This window comes from Moschus berezovskii, chromosome 12 (assembly GCF_049115385.1).
Source record: "Moschus berezovskii isolate FMDL1 chromosome 12, NW_MosBer_1.0, whole genome shotgun sequence".
Lineage (NCBI taxonomy): Eukaryota > Metazoa > Chordata > Mammalia > Artiodactyla > Moschidae > Moschus > Moschus berezovskii.
This window is the reverse complement of record NC_142471.1, coordinates 43,953,040-43,977,143: the sequence shown is the minus strand read 5'-3', so window position 1 is coordinate 43,977,143 and position 24,104 is coordinate 43,953,040. Positions and strand designations below refer to the sequence as shown.

At 44.2% G+C, this 24,104-nt stretch overlaps 1 protein-coding gene across 5 annotated transcripts in view; it reads right to left on the bottom strand.

Moving 5' to 3' along the window:
• The window catches only part of WDFY4 (WDFY family member 4), a 255,392-nt gene extending 233,815 nt beyond the window's left edge, over window positions 1-21,577 (bottom strand). For 2 of the 5 annotated variants that reach the window (XM_088842089.1, XM_088842091.1), the window contains exons 1-2: window positions 21,382-21,576; window positions 838-1,088 (exon numbers count right to left, since the gene is read on the bottom strand). In XM_088842089.1, the coding sequence (XP_088698215.1) occupies window positions 838-1,071 (234 nt within the window). In that variant the 5' untranslated portion in view covers window positions 1,072-1,088; window positions 21,382-21,576. Of the gene's footprint in view, window positions 1-837; window positions 1,089-21,381 lie in introns of all 5 variants that reach the window. The other 3 variants (XM_088842092.1, XM_055425264.2, XM_088842090.1) reach the window with 2 other exon arrangements.
• Between the last annotated feature and the right edge of the window lie 2,527 nt (window positions 21,578-24,104).

The following is a 24,104-nucleotide window of genomic DNA, read 5'->3' as shown; positions in this document are numbered from 1 at the left end:
TAATAGGTTAGATGAAACATATTAGCAAAGGGATTTCCCAATAAAAATCTGCCAAAGCCTTCACCTGGACATCCAAGTTTATTTTCAAATGTGAAAGTATCTCATATTCTCCATACTTTGAATGTAAGTACATGGATTTTGCAATAATATCCCCAAATCAGTGGTCAAGCAAAAACTAAGTCTTCATAAAAAAGATGCTTTTCTAACTCTCCAATTAGACTTTAACATACTCAACTCCAAGGCAGACCTCACTGGCAGGAACTTTATTCCAAGACAATAAAGGAAATTCCTTGTACCCAAACTGTTCCCAGCTGCCACCAGTCAGAGTGCCAGCCCAGTGGACAGGCTGGGCTTCTCCTGTGTGTCTACAGCCAAGGAAGGGAATACTGCTCTGCTGCTCCCCACTGATTACATCTCAGTTTGCGTCATTGACGCAACTTATGTTCTGACTCTCCCAGGCCCTGGTGTTGGAGTTACCAGCCACCCTGCCACTCACATGACAGGACACAGATTCCTTTCTTAGCTTCCAAAGGAGCAGGTTTCTCCTCTGGCTCCTAAGCAGGAATTGAACAATATCATTGTTGAACAATATCCTTTTTTAACTAAAGAGACAATAATACTCAAGAGCCAACTGTCCATCCTTTCCAAGTCCATCCTCACCCAGGAGATAAGCCTTGTTGCTATCTTTATTAAATAGCACAACACTCTCCTCTAAGCAACCAATCAGAGACCATTCACGATGATATTAAAACCACCGACTCCAGCTTCCAATCATCCCAGAAGGGTCCCCAGAGTGCTGTATCATCTTTTTACAGTTTCAAAAATGAGAATACCAACCTTTAGAAACAGTGGGAGAAGATTCAACAGGCTCTTCTGTTGTTCAGCCGGACTCCTGGGAGCCAACTGCTGGTATTCCAGAAACTTCCTTTCTAGCATTTCCCAGAGGGCAGTGGGGCCAGGGGTCTGCCCTTCTGGGGGGAAATCAGGTTGTGCAGCATCAGGCTGGCCTTTATTTTTGGAACCTGGATCCTCAGCTCTGTCTTCAGCCTCTGAGACATCTTTCACCTCCATGCCTCAGCAAAGCAAATCTGAATTCAGAACAAAAAAGAAAACTGAACAGTCCCATCACAACACTTTCTGATTGTGGAACGAAATATCATCCTCATTTAGCCCAGTTCCTATAGCAGATGGTTCCTCTAAGAATCTGAAACTGACTAAAATAAGGAACACTTCTGAAGAAAGAGATTCCAACTTAGATGTGACTCATATTGACAACCTAACATTTGCCAGGCACCATCCTGGGCTGTTTACACAGACTCCCTCACAAGAGACATGGGTACTCTTATTTTCTCTATTTAAGTGAGAAAACTGATGATCCAAAAGGCACCCAGGCAATGAGACGTCCAGCTGAAATGTAAACCCTTAATACCAAACCTCTTTTTTTATTATCTGACACTACTCCTCTTTCAAAATGCTGAGTAAATAGAAGAAAGATGTAAATGTCTCTCAATATTTGCAGAGGCATGTAATTCCATATCTTCTATTTTAACTCCATCACATGAGACTAAAATGATGCAAGTTCTTCATTCTCAGCATTATTAGCTTCACACTCAATATTTTAGAGAACTTTACCTTCAAAATGACTCTTGAAATCCCCAAGTTAACTTAAAAGAACCTCTCTGTTAGTACACACAAGACTGATGTTTACCAGCTGGGAAGCCGGGGTCAGTAGGCCTGAGGACAAGAATATATGCCATGTGTGCATGCTCAGTCACTCAGTCATGTTTGACTCTCTGCATGCCCATGGACTGTAGCCCTCCAGGTTCTTCTGTCCACAGGATTTTCCAGGCAGGAATACTGGCATGGGTTGCCATGCCCTCCTCCAAGGGATTTTCCCAACCAAGGAATTGAACCCGTGTCTCTCTCCTGTGTCTCCCGCATTGGCAGGCAGATTCTTTACCACTAGAGCCACCTGGGAAGCCCATAAAACTAGCCAAAGGCTTATTTACCAGATAGGTAGCCTTGAGAAAGTACTGCTATTTGTGTCTGTGACTTCAATTGCCATACTCTGTTGCTGAGGCAGGACAGGCTCACAGCACAATAAAAGTTTGTTTTTGTGTGTCAGGAGTGTAGGAAACTCTGAGCAGAGACCAGAGTGTCAAGGTTCCCTGTAAGAAGCCCTTCCCAACCATGATGTCACCATGATGGGCACATAGGTGCCCATCCTGGAATCCAGCCAGCAACTGACAGCCACCAACCAAGGGATGGCAACCAGACAGATGGACACAGAGGTGGGTACACAGTGTTTTGCTCTGGGTTAAGAAGCTGAGGAGGTACATTGTGCTTAATTCTTAGCCCAAATACAGAATCCTTGCAGGCTAGAATTCCTACTAACTAAAGATCACATGGCCAAATGAGCCATCCTTTTTTGAAATGTTCTCACCTTTTAGGTACAAAACTCTATCAAACATACTCTCAGACTTCATTTGCAGAAGTCGTTTTCTTATACAAAAGTCATGTACATTCAGCATCAAAAATGGGAAGGAAAAAAATATCAGGAAGAATATCAAGCAGGCCTAAATCCAGAAAGTTGACCATTGATATTCAAGCTTTTCTTACAAATATATTGTTTAATAATATCATTGAAACAAACTTTTTATTTGTACTTTTTCTTTCATTAGTTGGTTGGCTGGGACCCCACTGGGGTTTCTTTATTTCCATTTGGAGCTTCACCCTCAGTTGCAGAGCTTCCCAGATGGCTAAGTGGTATAGAACCCGCCCGCCAAGCAGGAGACACAGGAGATGAGGGTTCAATCACTGGGTCAGGAAGATCCCCTGGAGGAGGAAATGGCAACCCACTCCATTAATCTTACCTGGGAAATCCCATGGACAGAGGAACCTGGTGGGCTCCAGCCCATGGGGTCGCAAAGAGATGGACAGGACTGAGTTACCAAGCACTCAGCACCTCAGGGGCAGGTGGCAGTTGCCTCACATTTCTCAGTCTCAGCACTGTCTCCTTCCTGACCAGGACCAGGTTCCCCTCTGGTGTTGATTGTTTATTCACTTTTCCCTAGACTCTTCATTCCCCATTCCCATCTACCCCATCCCACCCAGCCCACCTGCTTGATAGCATGGGTCCTTATAAAGCATGGCATGATTTCTGAAGGCATCATTTTAATTTCCCCAAATGACTTTTTGCATCTTTTCTCAACTTACTTTCTCACTTAACATTATGACTTCAGACCCAAGCATGTGGCTCTGTATTTGTCAACCTTGTTTCCTCTAACTGTTGCTCCATGTTACACACTGGGCATCATGTGCCTGTTTGATTTGTTTACTCCACAGTGGAAGGTTAGATTGCTTGAGATCCTGTACTGCCCTCCATCCTGTCCTGGACATTCCCACCAGTCTCCCCTCATGGGTCTGCATGTGACTGGCTCTGGGTACAAGCACCTAGGCAGGAGTGCTGAGTCAAGAATGTATGTCTCTTGATTCAACCAAGTATGGTTGACTAAGATGCCTCCAGAAAGCTGGTACCGAGCCACACTCCCCCACCTCCAAAGGGTCCTCTGCCATCTCCTCCACACCCCTGCTTGACATCACCCTGCTTTCTAATATTTGCCGATCAGATTGAAATAAAGTGATCCCTCATTTTAATTTGCATCTCTCTCACCAATGAGTCTGAGCATCTCTTTATATGACTCATAGTCTTATGGATTTCCTCTTCTGAAAAATGACCACTCAAAACCTTTGCTATTTGTCTTTTCTTATCTTTTTCTTGTTGCTTTGAGAGAGTATATTCTAAAAGTAGATCCCGTGTTGCCTTTAAAAATCGCTAATATCTTCTCTCAATCTATTTCCTCATAAATTAGTTCATGACATTTTTATGTCACAAAAAAGTATCATGACTACTTCCTATGTTGTTAAAAATCCCCTACATCTTCATTTTTAATGGTGTGTAGTGCCTGTAGAACCATACTGATCCTTTATTAAACTAACCCCCTACATGTAGGCATGTAAGTCATTTCTAATTATTCACTGCTGTAAACAACATTGTGAAAATAATACTGATGTCTAAGGCTTTCCCTCTATTCATGATTAAATAACAGTTTGCAGTACATTCCTAAAAGGAAATAGCTGGATTTAAAGATAGGTAAAATTTTTAGGCTCTCGACACATATTTCCAAACAGCTTTTCCCAAAACACCTCATCAATGTATAGTCTTCCTACCAAGCATGTGCCAGATTTGACACTTCCTTAGTTACGTTTTTTTTTTTAATTCTTGCTGATTTAGTTTAAAAGCTGATTAAATGGCATCCAACAGGCACATGAGAAGAGGCTCACCATCACTAGTCATCATGGAAATACAAATCAAATCCACAGTGAACGATCACCGCACACCTGTCGGAATGGCTATCATCTAAATGAACACAAATAACAAATATTGACAAGGTTTAGAGAAAAGCAAACCTTTGCAGATTGTTAGTAGAAAAGTAAATTGGTGTAGCCACTGTGGAAAACAGTATGGAGGGTTCCCAAAACACTGAAAATAGAACTACCTTATAAGCCAGAAATTCCACTGCTGAGTATATATCAAAAAACAAAACAATAATTTGAAAAGATATATGCAACCCAATGTTCATAGCAGTTGCCAAGATACAGGAGCAACCTAAGTATCTATCAACAGATCCATGGATAAAGAAGATGTGGTACATATATACAACAGAATACTACTCAGCCATAGAAAAGAATGAACATTTGGCATTTACATCAGCATGGATGAACTTGGAAGGCATTACGCTAAGTGAATAAAGTCATACAGAGACAGAAAAATCCTGTATGGCATCACTTACATGTAGAATCTAAAAAATAAAATGAACTAGTGAATATAACAACAACAGCAAAAAAAAATAGACTCACAGATACAGAGAAAAATCTAGGGGCTACCAGGAGGGAGAAGAAGAAAGGAAGACAATATTGTGGTAGGAGAAAAAGAAGTATAAACTATGAGGTATAAAATAAGCTATAAAGATGGGGCTTCCTTGGCAGAGCTAGTGGTAAAGAACCCACCTGCCAATGCAGGAGACATAAGAAATGTGGGTTCGATCCCTGGGTCGGGAAGATCCCCTGGGGGAGGGCATGGCAACCCTCAGTATTCTTCCCTGGAGAATCTCATGGACAGAGGAGCCTGATGGGCTACAGTCCACGGGGTCGCAAAGAGTCGGACACGACTGAAGCAACTTAGCAGCAGCAGCAAGCTATAAGGATAGGTTGCACAACATGGGGAATATAACCAGCATTTTATAATAGGTATAAATGGAGTATAACCTTTAAAAATTGTGAATCACTGTATATCTCTGTTGTATCTCACTATGCATTTTGTGAGATGTGTTTTTGTCTGCCTGCTGTTCAGTGTCCTTCCAGGCTACTTGTGGTGGCTTCCTGGTGTCAGATAGATGCCACATGTTCTCATTTCAAAAGTTCCCTGTAGGGGAATCCCAACTGTTCCCTGGCATTAATTCCCCAAGAGCCACATAGCCACTAAATGTTAGCTTTGTGAGAGAAGACCAGTGCACCTTCATCAGCTGCTGCTGCTGCTGCTAAGTCGCTTCCGTTGTGTCTGACTCTGTGCGACCCCGTGGACAGCAGCCCATCAGGTTTCTCTGTCCCTGGGATTCTCCAGGCAAGAACACTGGAGTGGGTTGCCATTTCCTTCTCCAACCTTCCTCAGGGGTTGGCATGAAGTGGAAGCTCAATAAAATGTTACTGTATACATGAGCAAATGAATGGATGAACCTACATGGTGATGGCAGCCAAATCTCTCTATATATAGCCCAGACCTCTCTCTTCTACTTGGATTTCCCCCAGACTCTGAAAGCCATTATATCTCAATCAAACAGACATTCTCATCATCAACAAAACCAGCCTAAGTCCAGCACAGACAACCCAGTACACAGGATGGAGGCTACAGTCGATCTAGGCTTGGCTGTATATCACATAAAAGTCATCTTGGGGTTACATCTGCAGGTGCCACTAAATGATTCATTCAATAAAATGTATCAGAGGCCCTGCTAACCCACCACGTTTCTAGGATAGGCAGGTGAGAAGAAAAAGTGAGTTTCAAGCTGTGAAAATATGATCCTGGGGAACAAAGCTGGACACCCAGGGAAAATATCAGAGCCCCTCAGAACTCTGAAGTTAAGAAGCCACGTTTACTAAAGTGTTCCCTTGAAAAGACTGAAATTTTTAAAAAAACAAGAATTTCTAACAAAACGGGATCTGTGAATCGTGTGGAGAAGTTGTCTGACTCAAATATCAAGTTGTGGCCTTCTCCCCTGTCCTGTAGGTCTGCTTCAGTTTTGTTTGTAAAAGGAAGGAACTGGGAAGTAGCCTGTCAAGGCTGTATAAAGAACAGCAAGAAGAAACCATGCTAATCCACTTTGTCATCAGGAGTGTCTTCTTTCCTCTATAAACAGGTGCAGGCACCAGCACAGACTCTGGAGCCAGGCTGCTCCAGTTTGAATCTTATGGGCTTAGACCAAGTGAAAGCCTGTCCCAGGCTCAGTGTCTTCATTTGTGAAATGAGATAATAATAGGACCCCTCAGAGGGAATGGAGTCAGAGCTCTAGGATGGCATTTATTAGAGCCTTCTTGGTACAGGATTTACCTGCATCCCTTCACGTAATCTTCCTGCCATCTGGCAATGTCAAAGTTTTCAGCCTTTGTTTGAAGATTGTACTAAGGCTTGGAGCAGAGAAGTGACTTGCCCAAGGTCCCATTGTGAGTCAGTAGCCCAAGTCAGGTCCACCCTGGGTCTATAGAAAGCTCTACAAACCAGAGGCTGAGCTCAAACAAGGGTTCACTTAGGGCACAGGGAAGAGAGAGGAGCTTGGCCAGGTACCAGGCTAGAAAGTGTTTTGGAGAAATAGAAGTTTGGGGAGGGATGAAAGCAAAGATGATCTGGCAGGATGAGAAGGCTGGAGGCTACAAGGGGTCCCAGGAGACTCCAGGGAAACACACGGCCCACTCTGGCCCGGCAAGTTGTTTTCCAGTTTAGGTCAGGCTCAGGGCATGTGACACGTAGCTCAGCTTAGTCATGTCTCCTCCGCACGCCTCACCAGGCAGACTAGAGGCTCTGCCTTCCTGCAGCCTGGATGTGGCTGTGAGAGACAGGCCACTGTGCAAATACCTGCCCACTCATGCTGCCCCCAGGTAGAGGGGGGCTGCAGGGCTGAGATGGGAGTCAAAGGCCTAGAGTCCAGTCCCAGCTTGGTGCTGTGCTGCCTCAAGCAAGCTACTTCCCCTCTCTGAGTTGAGGTTTCTCCTTGTTGAATCAGCCCTGGTGATCTCAGTTCCACCCTCTGGCCTTTACATACTGACCACAGAAGAGATGCAGGTCAGTCAGTCAGTGCAGAAGGGCTGGAGCGGTGCTTGAGTGGGCTGAGAGCCTGTGGAGTGTGTGTTGTGAAGGGCGCAGGCCAGCTGCTGTGTAGGAGCCAGATGACAAGTCTGCAGTGACCTGAGAAGGGGAATTCCCTATGATCTCAGGGACACTGGGGCTGGGAATGTCCATCTATCCTGCATGGATCCCTAGCACTATCGGAGCTTTATAATGTCTCAGAAGTGAAATATCCAGGGCATCCTGCTCACAGCTGCTATGCAGGAGGCCAACATCTGGAGCCTGAAGAATCATCTGTGTGACTGACGCTTGGGCTGCTAAACCCACCTTCAGCTGACTGCTGTGGGGAAGCTATTCTGGAGGAAATGTGTGGAGGTGTTTGGAGCCACCCTCCAACAGGGTATGTCAGAAGAAACCTGGGACTCACTGCCTTCTATGGGGAAGCTCAGACCTAGTGGCAAAGAATTGCTATGATAAAATACAAGATGGAAGTGCCCCCCATTTCTTGTCAGCCTGTATGACTGTTAACCCTTTCTGGATTGCACTCCCCCCAGTGCAGAGGCATACCTGTTTACCATCCACATCAGGGGCGTGGTCCCCAGGCCCTGGAGCTGGGGGAGCCTCTAAACCAGGTGAGAGAGAGAACAGGACAGCAACTGTCCATGTAACTGCTGCAAACGACCTGCTTTCCTTTCCATTCAAAAGTCAGCTCCTCATTGTAGGTCAGCAGATCCAAATGCTGTTGCTCCTGTGTCCACAAGAGCCTGGCCTCAACCTGGAGCTCTCAGGGGAAAAAAAAAATCACAAAACCAATCTTGTTCCAAAAACAAGTGCAGGGTGGGGCTCAACCTCACTTCCTTCCCCACCATTTCATATTAACAGGAGAGCTTACAAGCAAATGAAAATAGGGAGGGGTGGACAGAAGTTACAATAACATGGATGCTCTGTTCACATCACAGCCTACTGTTAATCAAAAGCACTGAAGCGGATAGGAACATTAGCATTAGAGAAAGATAGACTAAAAACGCACTGAGATACCAGGACACATCTATGAGAATGTCTTTAAAAAAACAAACAAAATCGGTAAGTGCTGACAAGGATGCAGAGCAACCGCAACTATCACTCTCGCCGCTGTGAATGCAAATGGTGCGGCCACTTTGGAAGACAGTTCAGCAATTTCTGAGGAAGTTAAACATATACTCGCCCATTACCTTCCTGGGTATTTACCCTAGAGGAATGAAAATTTATGTTTATATAAAAACTTCTACATGAATGTTTATAGTGGGTCTATTCATAGCTGCCAAAACCTGGAAATACTGCTTAATGTTTATCAAGGGGTGAATGAATAAAGAAACACATATCCCCGTATGGTGGAATGCTTCTCTGCAGTAGAAAGGAACACACTTTAGACCCACAGCAACCTGGATGGGTCTTGAAGACCTTATGCCGAGTAACAGGAGCCAGAACCCTACACACTGCCTTACCTCATTCATATGCCACTCTGGAAGAGGCAAAATTACAAGTACAGAAGATAGATGAGTACTTGCCAAGAATTTCAGATCGAAGGGTGGCTCCAAAAGGCAATGGGAATGTCTGGGGTGGGAGAAAAGTTCTATATCTTGACCTCGGGGGCGGTCACACAACTAAGTATGTGTGTCCAAAGGGCACACTGCAAAGGGTAAAATATTGTATATAAATCACATGTCCATCAAACTGACATGAAAAAAAACATATGTGGAGGTGTTCTGTTCAGTTCAGTCGCTAGTCGTGTCCGACTCTTTGTGACCCCATGGACTGCAGCACACCAGGCTTTCCTGTTCATCCAACTCCCAGAGCTTACTCAAATTCATGTCCATCGAGCCGGTGAGGCCATCCAACCATCTCATCCTGTCTTCCCCTTCTCCTCCCACCTTCAATCTTTCCCAGCATCAGGGTCTTTTCAAATGAATCAGTTATTTGCATCAGGTGGCCAAAGTATTGGAGTTTCAGCTTCAGCATCAGTCCTTTCAATGAATATTCTGGACTTGTTTCCTTTAGGATGGATTGGTTTAATCTCCTTGCAGTCCAAGAGACTCTCAAGAGTCTTCTCCAACACCACAGTTCAAAAGCATCAAATCTTCAGCACTCAGCTTTCTTTATAGTCCAGCTCTCACATCCATACATGACTAATGGAAAAATCATAGCTTTGACTAGACAGCTTCAGTAATACATGAACCGTGAGCTTCCAGATGTTCAAGCTGGTTTTAGAAAAGGCAGAGGAACCAGAGATCAAATTGCCAACATCCACTGGATCATTGAAAAAGCAAGAGAGTTCCAGAAAAACATCTATTTCTGCTTTATTGATTTTTCCAAAGCCTTTGACTGTGTGGATCACAATAAACTGTGGAAAATTCTGAAAGAGATGGAAATACCAGACCACCTGACCTGCCTCTTGAGAAATCTGTCTGCAGGTCAGGAAGCAACAGTTAGAGCTGGACATGGAACAACAGACTGGTTCCAAATAGGAAAAGGAGTATGTCAAGGCTCTATATTGTCACCCTGCTTATTTAACTAATATGCAGAGTACATCATGAGAAATGCTGGGCTAGAGGAAGCACAAGCTGGAATCAAGATTGCTGGGAGAAATATCAGTAACCTCAGATATGCAGATGACACCACCCTTACGGCAGAAAGTGAAGAAGAACTAAAGAGCCCCTTAATGAAAGTCAAAGAGGAGAGTGAAAAAGTTGGCTTAAAGCTCAACATTCAGAAAACTAAGATCATGGCATCGGGTTCCATCACTTCATGGCAAATAGATGATGAAAGAGTGGAAACAGTGGCTGACTTTACTTTTCTGGGCTCCAAAATCACTGGAGTTGGTGATTGCAGCCATGAAATTAAAAGACGCTTACTCCTTGGAAGGAAAGTTATGACCAACATAGATAGTATATTAAAAAGCAGAGACATTACTTTGCCAATCAAGGTCCGTCTAGTCAAGGCTATGGTTTTTCCAGTAGTCATGTATGGATGTGAGAGTTGGACTATAAACAAAGCTGAGCACTGAAAAATTGATGCTTTTGAACTGTGGTGTTGGAGAAAACTCTTGAGAGTCCCTTGGACTGCAAGGAGATCCAACCAGTCCATCCTAAAGGAGATCAGTCTTGAGTGTTCACTGGAAGGACTGATATTGAAACTGAAACTCCAATATTTTGGCCACCTGATGTGAAAAGTTTATTCATTTGAAAAGATCCTGATGCTGGGAAAGATTGAAGGCAGGAGGAGAAGGGGACAAGAGAGGATGAGATGGTTGGATGGCATCACAGACTCAATGTACATGAGTTTGGGTAAACTCCAGGAGTTGGTGATAGACAGGGAGGCCTGGCATGCTGCAGTCCATGGGGTCGCAAAGAGTTGGACACGACTGAGCAACTGAACTGAACTGAACTGAGACAGACATTTGTTGGCAAAGTAATGCCTCTACTTTTTAATATGCTATCTAGATTGGTCATAACTTTTCCTCCACGAAGCAAGCGTCTTTTAATTTCATGACTGCACTCACCATCTGCAGTGATTTTGTAGCCCAAAACAATAAATATGGAGGTAGAAGGATCACCAATAGAAAAGTTAGAGGCTAAGGGTTTAAGCCCTTCACCTGCTCCTCCTACTGAGGCTGCTGCTCAAAGAGGACCAGCATCCCAATCTGATCTGCACAAACCAGACTAAAGAGCCTGACCAGGACCCTGGGCTCCCCAAGCTCCATGAGAACAACGGACGAGTCTCCAGACAGGAGAGGGCTGAATGCAGGCATGATGGGAAAATCATGCTTCAGCCAAGTTCTAGTGGCTGACGCAGATGTGGAGTTCTAAATAATGATCTTAAACGTCTAGAAAAGGAGAACACAGTAACGTGAATCTAGAATGGTTATTCCTAGCTGGCATAGGCAAGCCAGGCTTGGAACAGGGAAAGACATGAGAAAAGATGATCTCACAGCAAGGACTAGCGATCACCTTGGTGTGGCCCCCACCCTCTCCAGTTAGCAAGAGTCCCCACCTCCTACATCAGCCAAGGGTGAAGAGTACCAGTAGGTGGGAAACAGCCGAGCCCTGGGCCCTATCTCCTGCATCATATGACTCAAGAAGAGAAGGAGGCCACTCAGGTTATTTCCAGAAGTTCAAGAATTCCCCTGAAGACTAAGATGGGGACTTGATTGGCAGGAATCAGGCAAGTGGGGCGACACCTCCCATGGCTCTCAACACTTCCTTTTTTTGATTCCACTTCATGCACTCCTGGCCAGCACACACCTTTGTGGTTTTTGCAACAGCAATAAAATATAGGAACTCACAGTGTGCTGGGGAAGGGACCCAGTTTTATATCTCGGTATGTGTACTGACTTCCACATTGCCAAAAATGGCCAGGGAGCAGTTCCCCTGGCCATACCCTCAAAGTTAAGCTGCGACTGAGTAATCGCTGTCAACACAAAGATGTGGGCTGGTGAACAAGCAGCCCAGTTTCGTAACTAGGAGCCTCCTCAGTTTATCTGTGGCTTGACCTCCACTGGAACGTAAGGAGATGCTACCTAAGTAAGAATGGCCATAACTGAACGAGCATCTAACAGGTCATCAGAGTTCCCTAATCTTAGAAAATTTGTAAAGGAAGTATTACTATGTCCATTATACAGATAGGGAGGGCAAGACTCAGAGAAAAACAGGTAACTTATCTGAAATCAAACTGCTAATAAGTGTTAGAATCAAAGTCAAATGCAGACATTTTTTACTCCGAAGTCTTCACATTCTTTCATCGCTCTAGGTTGGCTTGACACAGTGGCTAACAGTGGTAAGAGCAGACCTCGGGAGCACCTCAGGAGCTAGCTGGACACTCGTTCTGCCAGCACTGCTGGGGCACTCTGGCTGGTCTTGCAGAGTTGCCACTGACCCTTGGGCACAGGAGGTTTAGCACCACACTGCCAACTGGCCCCATCACATTGCAGGGAGCAGGCTGAGAAGAGGACCCTCTGGTTTTGCCATCTCCCCAGGGTAGAGCTGTTCTCTGGGAGCCACAGTTTCCAGGGTTCATTAGCCCTGGCACAAGGTGGACACCAGCTGACCAATCACTCCTGGGCTGACACCAGCAGCACACCCAGTATTAATCACTCACCCTCCAGGCTAGCCACCAGAGCTGCAGCTCGACTCAGCTTTCTCTGCAGGGTGGGTTGTTTGATTGTTAAACATACAAGAAGCAGAATCACTCCTGGTCCACACCCTGGTCCACCCCACAATCAAGGAAGCATTGAGGAAGCAGACACAGTAGGGTAGGTGTTGGGCAGGGAGTTTCCTGGCTGCGGGGCACAGAAGAGGCTCATGGCCCAGCCCAGAGAGGGGTGTGGTGGTCTGGAAGGGCTTCTAAGAATGGACTGCACCCAGGATGGACACTGAGGGATAAGGAGGGGGTGTATCTGAAGCAAAGCAGATGAACATTCCAGGCAGCATGTATGTTCAGGGATGTGGGTGGGGTTCAAGGCTGGAGCACAGGGAGCAGGGAGGGGGTGAGGGTGTATGTTGCAAAAGGACCACTAATGCCAGCATGGACATGGACATGGCCCTCATCCCATGCAGTGTCATGGGAGCCCCTGTGGAGCTCTCAGCAGGCAGCATCACAGATGGCATACAGAGACTCGCTTCTAGATGCTGGGCCTGCCCAAAGGGCCCAGCGCCTGCCCCCTCCCCCAAACCCGGTGCTCAGAGCCTGTGGGGAACAGGAGGCAGGGAGAAGGAGTCTACAATACAGTGTCTGAGATATGCCCTTTGGAGCAGGAATCCAGCACTAAGGACACAGAGGAAAGGAGCTGGTTATTGGGGACGATGGACAGGCGGGAAGGTGGGAGAAGTAAGAGAGCGTTCACAGAAAGAGAGTGTTCGGAGAGGGAACATAAGGGAAGGAGAAGCAAGACTGTGGATAGGCTAGAGAGAATTGTTCCTGGGGAAGGGCACACAAAGGGACGAGAGATGAGAGACGTGAGGCTGAAACATGGGTGGTTTGTGCCACTGTGAGGGATGCAGGGTAGGGGTAGGGTGGAGAGTGTGGGCAGAGGCCAGGGCACAAAGGTCTCCTGATCCTGAGCTGCCCCCATCCCATTCCTCGCCCTTTGGACTCCCTGGGGGAGTGACGTCTCTGGGGACTTTGAGGCATCCTTATTCTTCTCAGGCCACTTGTTCAGGTGAAAGAGATGAAAGATTTCCAGGATTGGTTAGCTCATACAATCAGCCTGTTTAGCTTATTAAATTTCAAGTATTATTTGGTCAGAAAATAAATACAAAAACAACTCATTAAACTTTCAAACATACCTGGAGGTATACATTCCTGACTTGTAAGAAAGTAAGCATCTCTTAATTCTCATGGAATTCATTTAATAAAGAAATTCTTTCAAGGATTACACAAATAGATGGAAAGATATGTTCTTGGATTGGAAGAATCAATATTGTCAAAATGACTCTACTACCCAAGGCAATCTACAGATTCAATGCGTGTGTGTGCTAAGTCACTTTAGTCGTGTCCAACTCTTTGCAACCCCATGGACTGTAGCCCGCCAGGCTCCTCTGTCCATGGAATTTTCCAGACAAGAAGACTGGAGTGGGTTGCCATTTCCTACTTCAGAGGATCTTCCCAGCTCAGGGATTGAACCCACATCTCCTTCATCTCCTGCATTGGCAGGTGAATTCGTTACCACTGCGCCACCTGGGAAGCAGACAGTATGGTACTGGCAGAAGAACAGAAATATGGATAAATGGAACATGATAGAAAGCCCAGAAATAAACGTATGCACCTATGGTCAATTCATCTGTGACAAAGGAAGCAAGGCTACACAATGGAGAAAAGATAACCTGCAGATGAAAGGGGAGCCTGAGCGTGAAAGTCACGTGAGCAGACACGATTTGTGGAGTCAGGGTAAAAGTCCACATTTTGTAATTTCCAAATTCATCATTTTCACTCAGTACCTTTTGCCTGTCGCTGCTGCACTTACCACTCTTCTCCTTGTGTTGACCTTATTCACGAACACGCTTTCTCCTACTCATTCCTGCATTTCCTCAATTTTAAATTTTTATCCATATAAAATGCCACAATTATTTAATTCATATTGGGGTGGTATTAAATACACACATCGAAAATGATACTATTCAGACATTTTAAATCATGCGAGGAAAGACATTTTTCTGAGGAGGGAGGTGGTGTTGTAGCCAGGTTTTGGGAGAGGGGTCCCTTCCCACAAGGGGAAGCAGTAGAATCACTCTTCAGGGTAACTGCCCTCCCACTCTCATCCCAGGCCCAGGATGGAACCTTGGACCCATTTCAGTTCCTGTGTTGTGGTAAATATGTCACTTACATAATGGAGTGCTTCCAGGAGACAGGTGCATGAAAGGAAAAACTGAAGTAAAATAACAGTGTGTTCTGATTTTTTTAATTTCTTTTGAACGTCTGGAGTGTTGCCCACTCTCATCGTCCTGGTTTTTTTCTCCCCCTTCGCTCTACCCAAAGGCAGTGGCAGCAGCGTGCACAGCTGCTGCACCTGTACAGGACGCCCTGCACTCCGGCACCTGCGGAGGAGCCTGGAGCTGCATGGCTCCATCCTCCCCAACTTGGGCTGCTGCGCCCAAGGACACAGCATGTTATTAGGCCCTGCCTTTAATACACTTGTCTCCCAGCTGCCCCATCCCTACTACCCCCGCCTCCGGGACCACCTGGTTTCTGCACCTGGGGCCACTCTCAACTTCATCTGGTCCACCCTCAAAGAGATCGGGGGAAAGCCCTGTGAGCTTACTGTAGCGTTTCAACATTACTAACTTCTGATATGCTCTGACCATCCTATAACAATTTCATCATGTGTGTGTTTCTGTTTTTCGTCTTTGACGGTAGATCTCTTTATATTGTATTTTGTGCATATCCTTTAATAAACTGACTTTGGGGTGCTACTTGGGCTATATTCTTATTGAAAATACAAAAATCAACAAGTTTTCCTGCCCTTTTTTTATATACTACTTTTCACATCCAAGCATATGTTACTTGTAATTGATGTACAAAGTCCTAATGCAGTAAGTGCCTGTCATCATACCATAAATTTATTCTATATTGCCCTTCTCCTTAAATTATGAGATTTAATAATGGAGAAGGATTCTTGGTCGATTCCCCATAACTGATTCTCTTACTCTCTATGAACAGGATGCTCAGGGCATCTCCACTGTTGCTATGGGCAGGGCTGAGAGGAAAGATCCCCTCACAATCTTTTTGTTTGCTGTAAATTATCTATGAAGAAGAATTTTCAAAAGAAGAATTAGCTGTTGCCCAAGAGAGAAGAGCAGTTTTCGCACTTCTGCCATACACTGACTACATCTTTCTAGAAGTGTTCCATCAGCTTTTTAGTGGTAGCGAATGCAAAGCACGCAGACTTTAACATCTGGTAGAACTAGGTTCAAATTCAATCAAGGCATTTAATGTCTGAGGGTAAAGGACTTTACCTCTCTGAGCCTCCATTTTCTCATCTGTAAAATGGAAGTAATGAAACTGATCTCACTGTGGGGATCAAATGAGATTGCAAATACCAGTGCCCTACCCAATGTCTGGTGTATTGTAAGCACTAAATCCATTCTTCTTATCCTCCATATTTTCTTCTTGGAATTATTTAGGATGAAGGACTTTTCACTTCTCTAATTTCCCATCCTTCTTGAGCCATTTTCCTCATGAAAGTCTTAACCATGGAACAAGAAGTATCATTTCTCTGAAGGGTGCTTCCCAGCAGAAATATAAAACCAACAATGAATTCAAGCCACATGTGTAATTTTAAATTTGGGGGCAACCAAATTTAGAAAGTAAAAATAAGTAGGTTAAATTAATTAAATCTCTTTATTTAAATGTATTTAAAAATATTTTTTATTTAAGGCAATATATCCAAAGTATTATCATTTCAATATGTTATCAGTATTTTCAAGTAAAGATAGTCTATATTTCTTTGTTTGTTTGTAATATCTTTGAAAACCAAGGTGCATTTTATAACTTACAGCACATCTCAGCTCAGACTGGCCACTTTTCAGGGATGACTGCAGGCTATTGTATTGGATAACATAGGCCTGGACTTTGAGACTTAAGTGTTTAACAGGTGTATGAAGGGCTTAGAAATGTTACCCAGAGACATCATTTCCCATGTAAAATGCAGGGGCATTTTGATAGCTTGCAGGACCCTTGGAGGGAGACAACCAAAGTAAGGCCTTAGTTGTAAATAAAATGGATGTGAGTTCTACAGTGTGTCTCAAGGACCTCTGAGGTGCTCATCTCCCCCCTTCCTCTCCTGCACAAAATATCTCCCCTCCTGAAACTGAGTCCCCTTAAAATCGTGTTCCTCTGATGAGTTTACCATTAACCCCTTTATCCAAAACTTTCTTTGAAAGAAAATAAGAAAGATTTTGTCCAGCACCTGTTCCCCTCAGGATTGAAGTGTAACAGATGAAAAGGGGAACTGAAATCAAGCAGGGCCCTCATGGGTAAAGAAGACCCTCCATGCCCCTCATTTCGTCTTCATAGCAAGAAAAAGAGACTTGAGTCTCTTAAGGCTTCTGCATGTTCCAAAAAGCAGACTCACGCAATTAATGATTAGGAAAACAGAGTCACAGGACTCCAAGTTCCCCTGCAAAGAAATAGATAACAATCTGATTCATCTCTTTCAGTTTCTGTGTAGAAACTAAGGCCCGCTCCCCCCACCCAGGTGGAGGATGGTAACCACATGCTGGGCATGCAGACCCCAGACTGGTTGGAACTAGAGAGTTGATGACTGAGATGTTCAAACACCACCCGTTACCTCACCACCAGCCAATCAGAAGAAGGTTCATGAGCTGATCACATATCCTACTTCCCTCTCCCTTTTACCTTTTCTTGCCTTTAAAAACCTTGTGCCCCAGTCAGCTAGCAAGATGAATTTGAGACAAGTCTAGAACTCCTATCTTCTGAGTCAGCGCCTCCTTGATGAATAAATCTTTCTCTGCACTGAACTCCAATGTTTGGTTGATGTAACAACAACTGCTCTCCCAAGTGGCCACATGGCCTTGCTTTTCTACCAAAAGGCCACTTGAGGGTGAGGGTGCCAAGAATTCATTCTTCCACTTGATGTCTAATGGGCATCTCCATCTTTATATGCTCAAATTGATATTCTGGAATAATCACCACCTTGCAAATATGTTCCTTGATAATTCAATTCTCTCTGTTGCCCTAGACTCATCTTTGATTTCTCTCTCCTGCACCCAACACTACAACACTGTCAAATCTCTCAAAAGATACCCAGACTCTCAGCACCTCACTGCTGCTCGTTATCTCTGTCACTATCACTTGGGGGCAAACTCTCTGCAACCCCATGAATCACAGCACGCCAGGCCTCCCTGTCCATCACCAACTCCCGGAGTTCACTCAAGCTCATGTCCATCAAGTCAGTGGTGCCATCCAGCCATCTCATCCTCTGTTGTCCCCTTCTCCTCCCGCCCCCAATCCCTCCCAGCATCAGAGTCTTATCACTTTGGGGCAAGCCACTGTTGCCTCCAGCCTGGGTTCTAACAACAGCCTCTTAACTGATAATATTTCTTCTTCCTTTGTTACCCACAGAAAGTGATTTTTCTTTAAGGGAACATGTATCAGCAAGAGTCAACATATTTTTGAAGACAAAGGCAATAATATAAAAATCAAACCAATTAGGAATAAATCTAGGCAAAGTATGCACTAATTTTACAAAAGAGACAAACCATATTCATGAATTGGCAGAGTCATTTTCATCAAGACATAACTTCTCTTCAAATTACATTTCTAATAAATCTGAACAGAACTTTTTTGTTGAAACTGAGAAGCTGTTTCTAAAATTCATATTAATAAAGAAAGAAACAATATGTCAAGATAGAATGAAAGGATAAAAAAAATGAGGAGATACTCTCCAGATAACAAAACTTATTATAAGCTTCTAGTTAATGATATTATTTAGTGTTGGCAAAGTGTAGAAAAACAAATTGACAGAAGAGAGCCCAAGAACAGACCCACTACACATGCCAGCTTGATTTACAACAGAATTGTTATAGATTAGTGACTAAAGAATGGCCTTTTTGATTTATGGAGCTAACACTCTTGGTTATCCATATGGAAAGGACTAAGTAAAATAAAACTTTACCCGCTACCTCACACCCTACAGAATAATCATTTCTAAGTAGGACTAAAGACTAAATATGAATGGAAAATTATTTTTTAAATTTAATAATAAAATAGAATAATTTTATGACTTTACAGTGGAAGAGAATCTCTTAGATGATATACAAGTATATATCATAAAAGAATATATGGGTAAATTAAGTTTGTTTGAAACTAAGAAATTCAATCATTAATAGAAATCCCAAATAACATAAGGAGACAAGGCACAAACAATAGAAAAGTATTTACAATACACATAAGTAACAAACAATTAACATCAGAATATGGACTGCATTACAGAAAACCAATAAGATAAAAGACAAATGACCACATAGAGAAAAAGATTTGAACAGGAAAAAGAATTTAGAATGGGCAAGGAGGATATAAACAGATGACCAAACTTAGTATTTCAGAAAATGCAAATTTAAAACACAGAAGGCTTTTCATTTGCTCTGAATTGGTATAAAACTCCAACAAGATCAAATGTTGGTGAAGCTGTAAAGCAAGAGAAACTTTTACATATTGCTGATGGGTGGGTAGTGTTACAATAGACTTGAAAGAGGTTTTGCTATTATCCAATAAGACTGAAGATTTCTATAACCTACAGCCCACCAATGCTACTTCTAGGATATGCACCCTAGAGAATTCTTGCACACGCACCACAGGATCTACGCACAAAGGAGAGTCCCAGCAGTACTTACTGGTACAAACAGCACTAAAGAACTTATAATAGGAAAAAAAAAAAAAACCCTAGGAGTATCCCAAGCGCGCACTGGCAGTATATTGGGAGAGTATACTGAGGTATATTAGTGTATAACAGAATATTATCCAGCAAAAAGAGAGCTTCTCAGGTGGTGCTAGTGGTAAAAGAACCCACCTGCCAATGCAAGAGACATGAGTCGCAGGTTTGATCCCTGGGGTCGGGAAGATCCCCTGGAGGAGGACAGAGAAAACCACTCCAGTATTCTTGCCCGGAGAATCCCATGGACAGAGGAGCCTGGCAGGCTGCAGCCCACAGGGTCTCAAAGAGTCAGACACAGCTGAAGCAACTTGGCACATCCAGCAACAAACATGAATGTATTAGAGACACATTTAATAATATGAAGAAATATTATTCTTCATTATTCAAATATTATTCAGACACATAATTCTGATGAAATTAGCAAACCTTAAAAGAATATTTAATTACTATTGATAAAGTTCAAAACCATGAGAAAGCGAATAACATATTTATCAGTTTAAATATACAAGGTCGAATTGAAAGGAAAAGCAAAAGAACTAGAAGCTCAAAATCCAGAACAACAGTTTTCTCTGAAGAGACAGAGAAGGATGAGCACATAGACGGCTTCACAGATGCTGCTGCTCTTTGAAACAAAACTAAGGTGACAACACACAGGGCCATTTTCATTCCTTAGAGAAGGAAATGGCAACCCACTCCAGTGTTCTTGCCTGGAGAATCCCAGGGAAGGGGGAGCCTGGTGGGCTTCCATCTATGGGGTCACACAGAGTCGGACACGACTGAAGTGATTTAGCAGCAGCAGCAGCAGCTTCTATACATTCTCTAAATTTTCCTTTCTATCTACTGACTATTTCAAGACTTTCTGAGTCTGGGAGACTACAGCCCAAGTCCTCACCCTGGACAGGAAGGCCCTCCTTGACCTGACTCACCCCAGCCCTCTCTGGCCAGGTCACGTGGCATATTCCTTACCCCTGTCTGCCACTCTGGCCTCCACCAGTCCTCTTCTTCACCTTGACCTTCTCGGGTCCCCCTGCCAAGAACACAGCTCAGAAACACACTTGGCTCAGGCCTTCCCTTCCTTCAGGCCTCCACTGAGAAGACATGTGCCTTCCTGGGCTTCCTGACCCTCTGCTCTCCAACCCACTGGAGCCTGTGGCACCAAGCACCACCCACCCCTGACCACTGACCTAGCCATCTTTAGCATAAATATGTGTTGACCAATTAAATGGATGACTATGCAGAAAATCAGATATGAAACTTTATGGAAAAGGTAACATGTGAACTTTTTAGTTACCAGAGTAACTCCTCATGGTTCAGAGAGGTTGGGACAAAGGATTGGTTCTGTGTTCTATAAGATGCAACTTTAGGTGAGAAGGTAAGAGTTAATTCTTAAACCCCCGTGGTCCTTCTGATTCAAGAATACTGATGTTTCTAAGGTTTTAATCTGGTAAACCAGGTGAGGGAAGGACAGCCCCAAGGGACACCTACTTATCAGACCCCTAGGAGTAACCACAGGGTCAGGTTGGAGCCATCTCTCTTGGTGACCAGTCTGAAGTGACCTCCACTGTTCAGCATCTTTCAGGGGCCCACACAGCAGGTAGACAGAGGAGTCTCGTGGCCAGCCCTCTCACTCCATATGTGGCCCACACAGGCCAGGATCCAGCCTCTCCTAGGTGTGGCAGGTCATGTTCCTTAGCAGAACCCTGAGAAAGGGCTTGACCTGAGATAGGAGGGTGAGGAACAGTACTGGAGCCTGGCCCAGCTCAGCAAAGCTCAACAGCGATAGGCACCCCAAGAGTAAGACATTCCAACAGTGGGACACCCCAGTAGACTCAGACATTGGAGGACCCCTAAGCATACATGCTGCCTGTCCTACACACACTTCCTGCTCCTCAGCTTATCTCCTCTCCCACATCCACAAACTCAGATCAGGCACTGTGGTCACATGCGCTCCCATGCTCAGCTTTCCAGGAGGCTGCCAGTCAGCTTGACCTGGAAGACAGGACACACATGCCCACTTCTAGGCTGGCCTGGCATGGCCAAGGACAGAGTTACCTACCTGGAGTGTATCCGTCAGGGCCTGCAGATGTCAGATGGCATGGGCGCCCCCATACCTCTCCCTCAGGCTTAGGGGAAGAGGACCCAGCTCAGAATCTTCGGTCTTTAACTGTTTCACTATGAATCACTGGGTTTCTGCTCATTTCCTGGAGAAAGCAGAAGTGGAGAGTCGGCAGATGCCTGACTCTGCCCACTTCCCAGCCATCAGCAGAGTTGCCTGAGTTCTGACTGGTGACTTGGGCCCTGCAGAAAGGCCACTTGGGGCAGTATGGTAAGCAGTGCTGGGTGGGGCCAAGAGCAAAAAGAGAAAGCTAGTAAGAGTAGACACAGAGTCCATTCAGCCCAGTGCTGTGGAGATGGACTTTTCCTCCTGCTCGGCCCCACTTCTCCTTTCCGAGCCTCTGGGAAAATAAAGATAATAATGGTGTTTCATGCTCATGCTTAGTCACTCAGCCATGTCTGACTCTTTGTGATCCCATGGACAGAGGAGCCTGGAAGGATTCTCCAGGCAAGAATATTGGAGTGGGTTGCCATTTCTTTCTCCAAATAATGGTGTTTGCTGCTGCTGCTGCTGCTGTTGCTAAGTCACTTCAGTCGTGTCTGACTCTGTGTGACCCCATAGACGGAAGCCCACCAGGCTACCCCTTCCCTGGGATTCTCCAGGCAAGAACACTGGAGTGGGTTGCCAGTTTAGGTGAATTCAATTAGAAGTGTGTCTAGAGTACATTTGTGGACATTGTATGAATTCATCACCTTCCTCCCCAAGGCCTAGAAGGAGCTTCTAACTTGGATTCCCTCCTCCTCCATCCTCAGGACTAACTTGGACCACCCATTAAGGGAGTCCTCAGATGACCAACAGTGAATAACATTAAAGCGATGATGAAAGAAAAGTTTAAGTAGTAGAATAACATTCTCTAGGATTCAACATCGAGATTCTTACTCCTTTGGGATTATTATGTTGAATCATCTCATATCGTCCCTCTATAGCATCATCCATGTAGGACCAGCCAGTATGTCCAATCAAACACAATGTCTCCCTGAGCCACATGGGCAAAAGCAGTGGTTAGCATGAATGCCTGATCCTTAAAGCTAGCTCATCACCTGATCCTAGTTCACAACAAACTGACCATTTATGACTAACTATTAGTGAGGCAACATCATTTATGGGAGGCAAAAAGGGTTGTTAAAAGAGATGGGTTAAAAGAATGAAAACATTTGTAGTAATATCTCAACTCTTGCCAGTAAAGAATTGACAGTAGATAGTAACCCAACTAGGAGACTTGTCCGGCTTAAATCCTAGTCACATGCCCATGTTGACCTTGTGCCCATTCCCCAACAGTAGTCATAGGTACCAACATCTCTGCTCAAGTTCTCATTTCTCATCCCACCATTCATGAGTAGAAAGGAAGTAGAAAGAAGACTGGAAGGGTTGTAGATAGGAGGGCATCACAGATGACCCTGAGACATGCAAGTGGTGTGTGGAGCAGCTCAAATATCATCTTGTCAAGCCAGAATGGGCTCCAATTTTTTTAGCAACCAATTAAGACCTGTGGTTATACTCTATGCAAGAGCCATTGTGCTATAGTGTGTACCATTATGAAGAAAAGTGTTAACTTTTTCAGCATCTGGTGCAAGACCCTTTCCTAGGGGGATATCTGCTTTTGTTGACTAAAATGATAAGAGTCTAGGCTTCTGGGTAAAATATCTGGGTTGAAATTCTCATTGCTACCCAAAAGGAATTAACATCTTTAAGCCTGGTTCTTATTTGTGGAATGGAACCAATGCAATGTACGGAACAAATGAAGTAACATTTGTAAGAGGATTTTTTAACTGCTAAATATGGCTGTACCAGAGACTTCCCTGTTAGTCCAGTGGTTAAGACTCCACACTTACAATGAAGGGGGTATAAGTTCAGTCCCTAGCTGGGGAACTAAGATCCTACGTGCCACATAGCCAAAATCAAATACGTAAATAAAAATGGCTGTACAAATATGAGTTATTAGTATTACTAAGAGAGTTGCCCACGCTTAGTTAGACACTGAAGATGCTAGGACAGCCATGAACTGAACATGTACATACATGTAAATACGTATTTTTGTTGAGAGGAAATGTGAGATTCTGTAGTTTTTAAAAAACATCTAAAAATAGGAAGGATAGCCTGTTCCCAGTTATGACAAGAGATAACCTCCCATTGAAGGCTACTCTAAAATAGGACAAATATATGAGATAATTGTTTTCTGGCATTGGATAGCTGGCATCATAAGACTAATCCTTGAAATAAGAAAAACTTAAAAGGTGAGCCCGTTACCCTGGCTTTCTTCTTATGGGTGCTTTTCTGCTAGGCATTGAATAGCAGGCATCATAAGACTAATCCTTGAAATAAGAAAAACATAAAAGGTGAGCCCCACAAGGTGAGCCTGTTGCTCTGGCTTTCTTCTTATGGGTGCTTTTCTGCTATGGTTCAGGGAGCTGAAGCCCCATGGGCAGTAGTATCCTTGAACTAAAAAGATGTAAGTCAGAGAGTTCCAGGTTTCTTAAGAAGCTAGAATTTTCAGAGCAGGGGCCTGAGAAGAGTGTGTTTTATGGGAATTCATTGTGTACGTCCTCGACCAAAGGTTGTTTATACATGCATGGAGCGAGACACCAAAAGCACAGAGGAGATCACCTGCTCCAAGGCTGAGAACTGAGATAACAGAGATCGGGCACTGTTGGCAACGTTGGAGT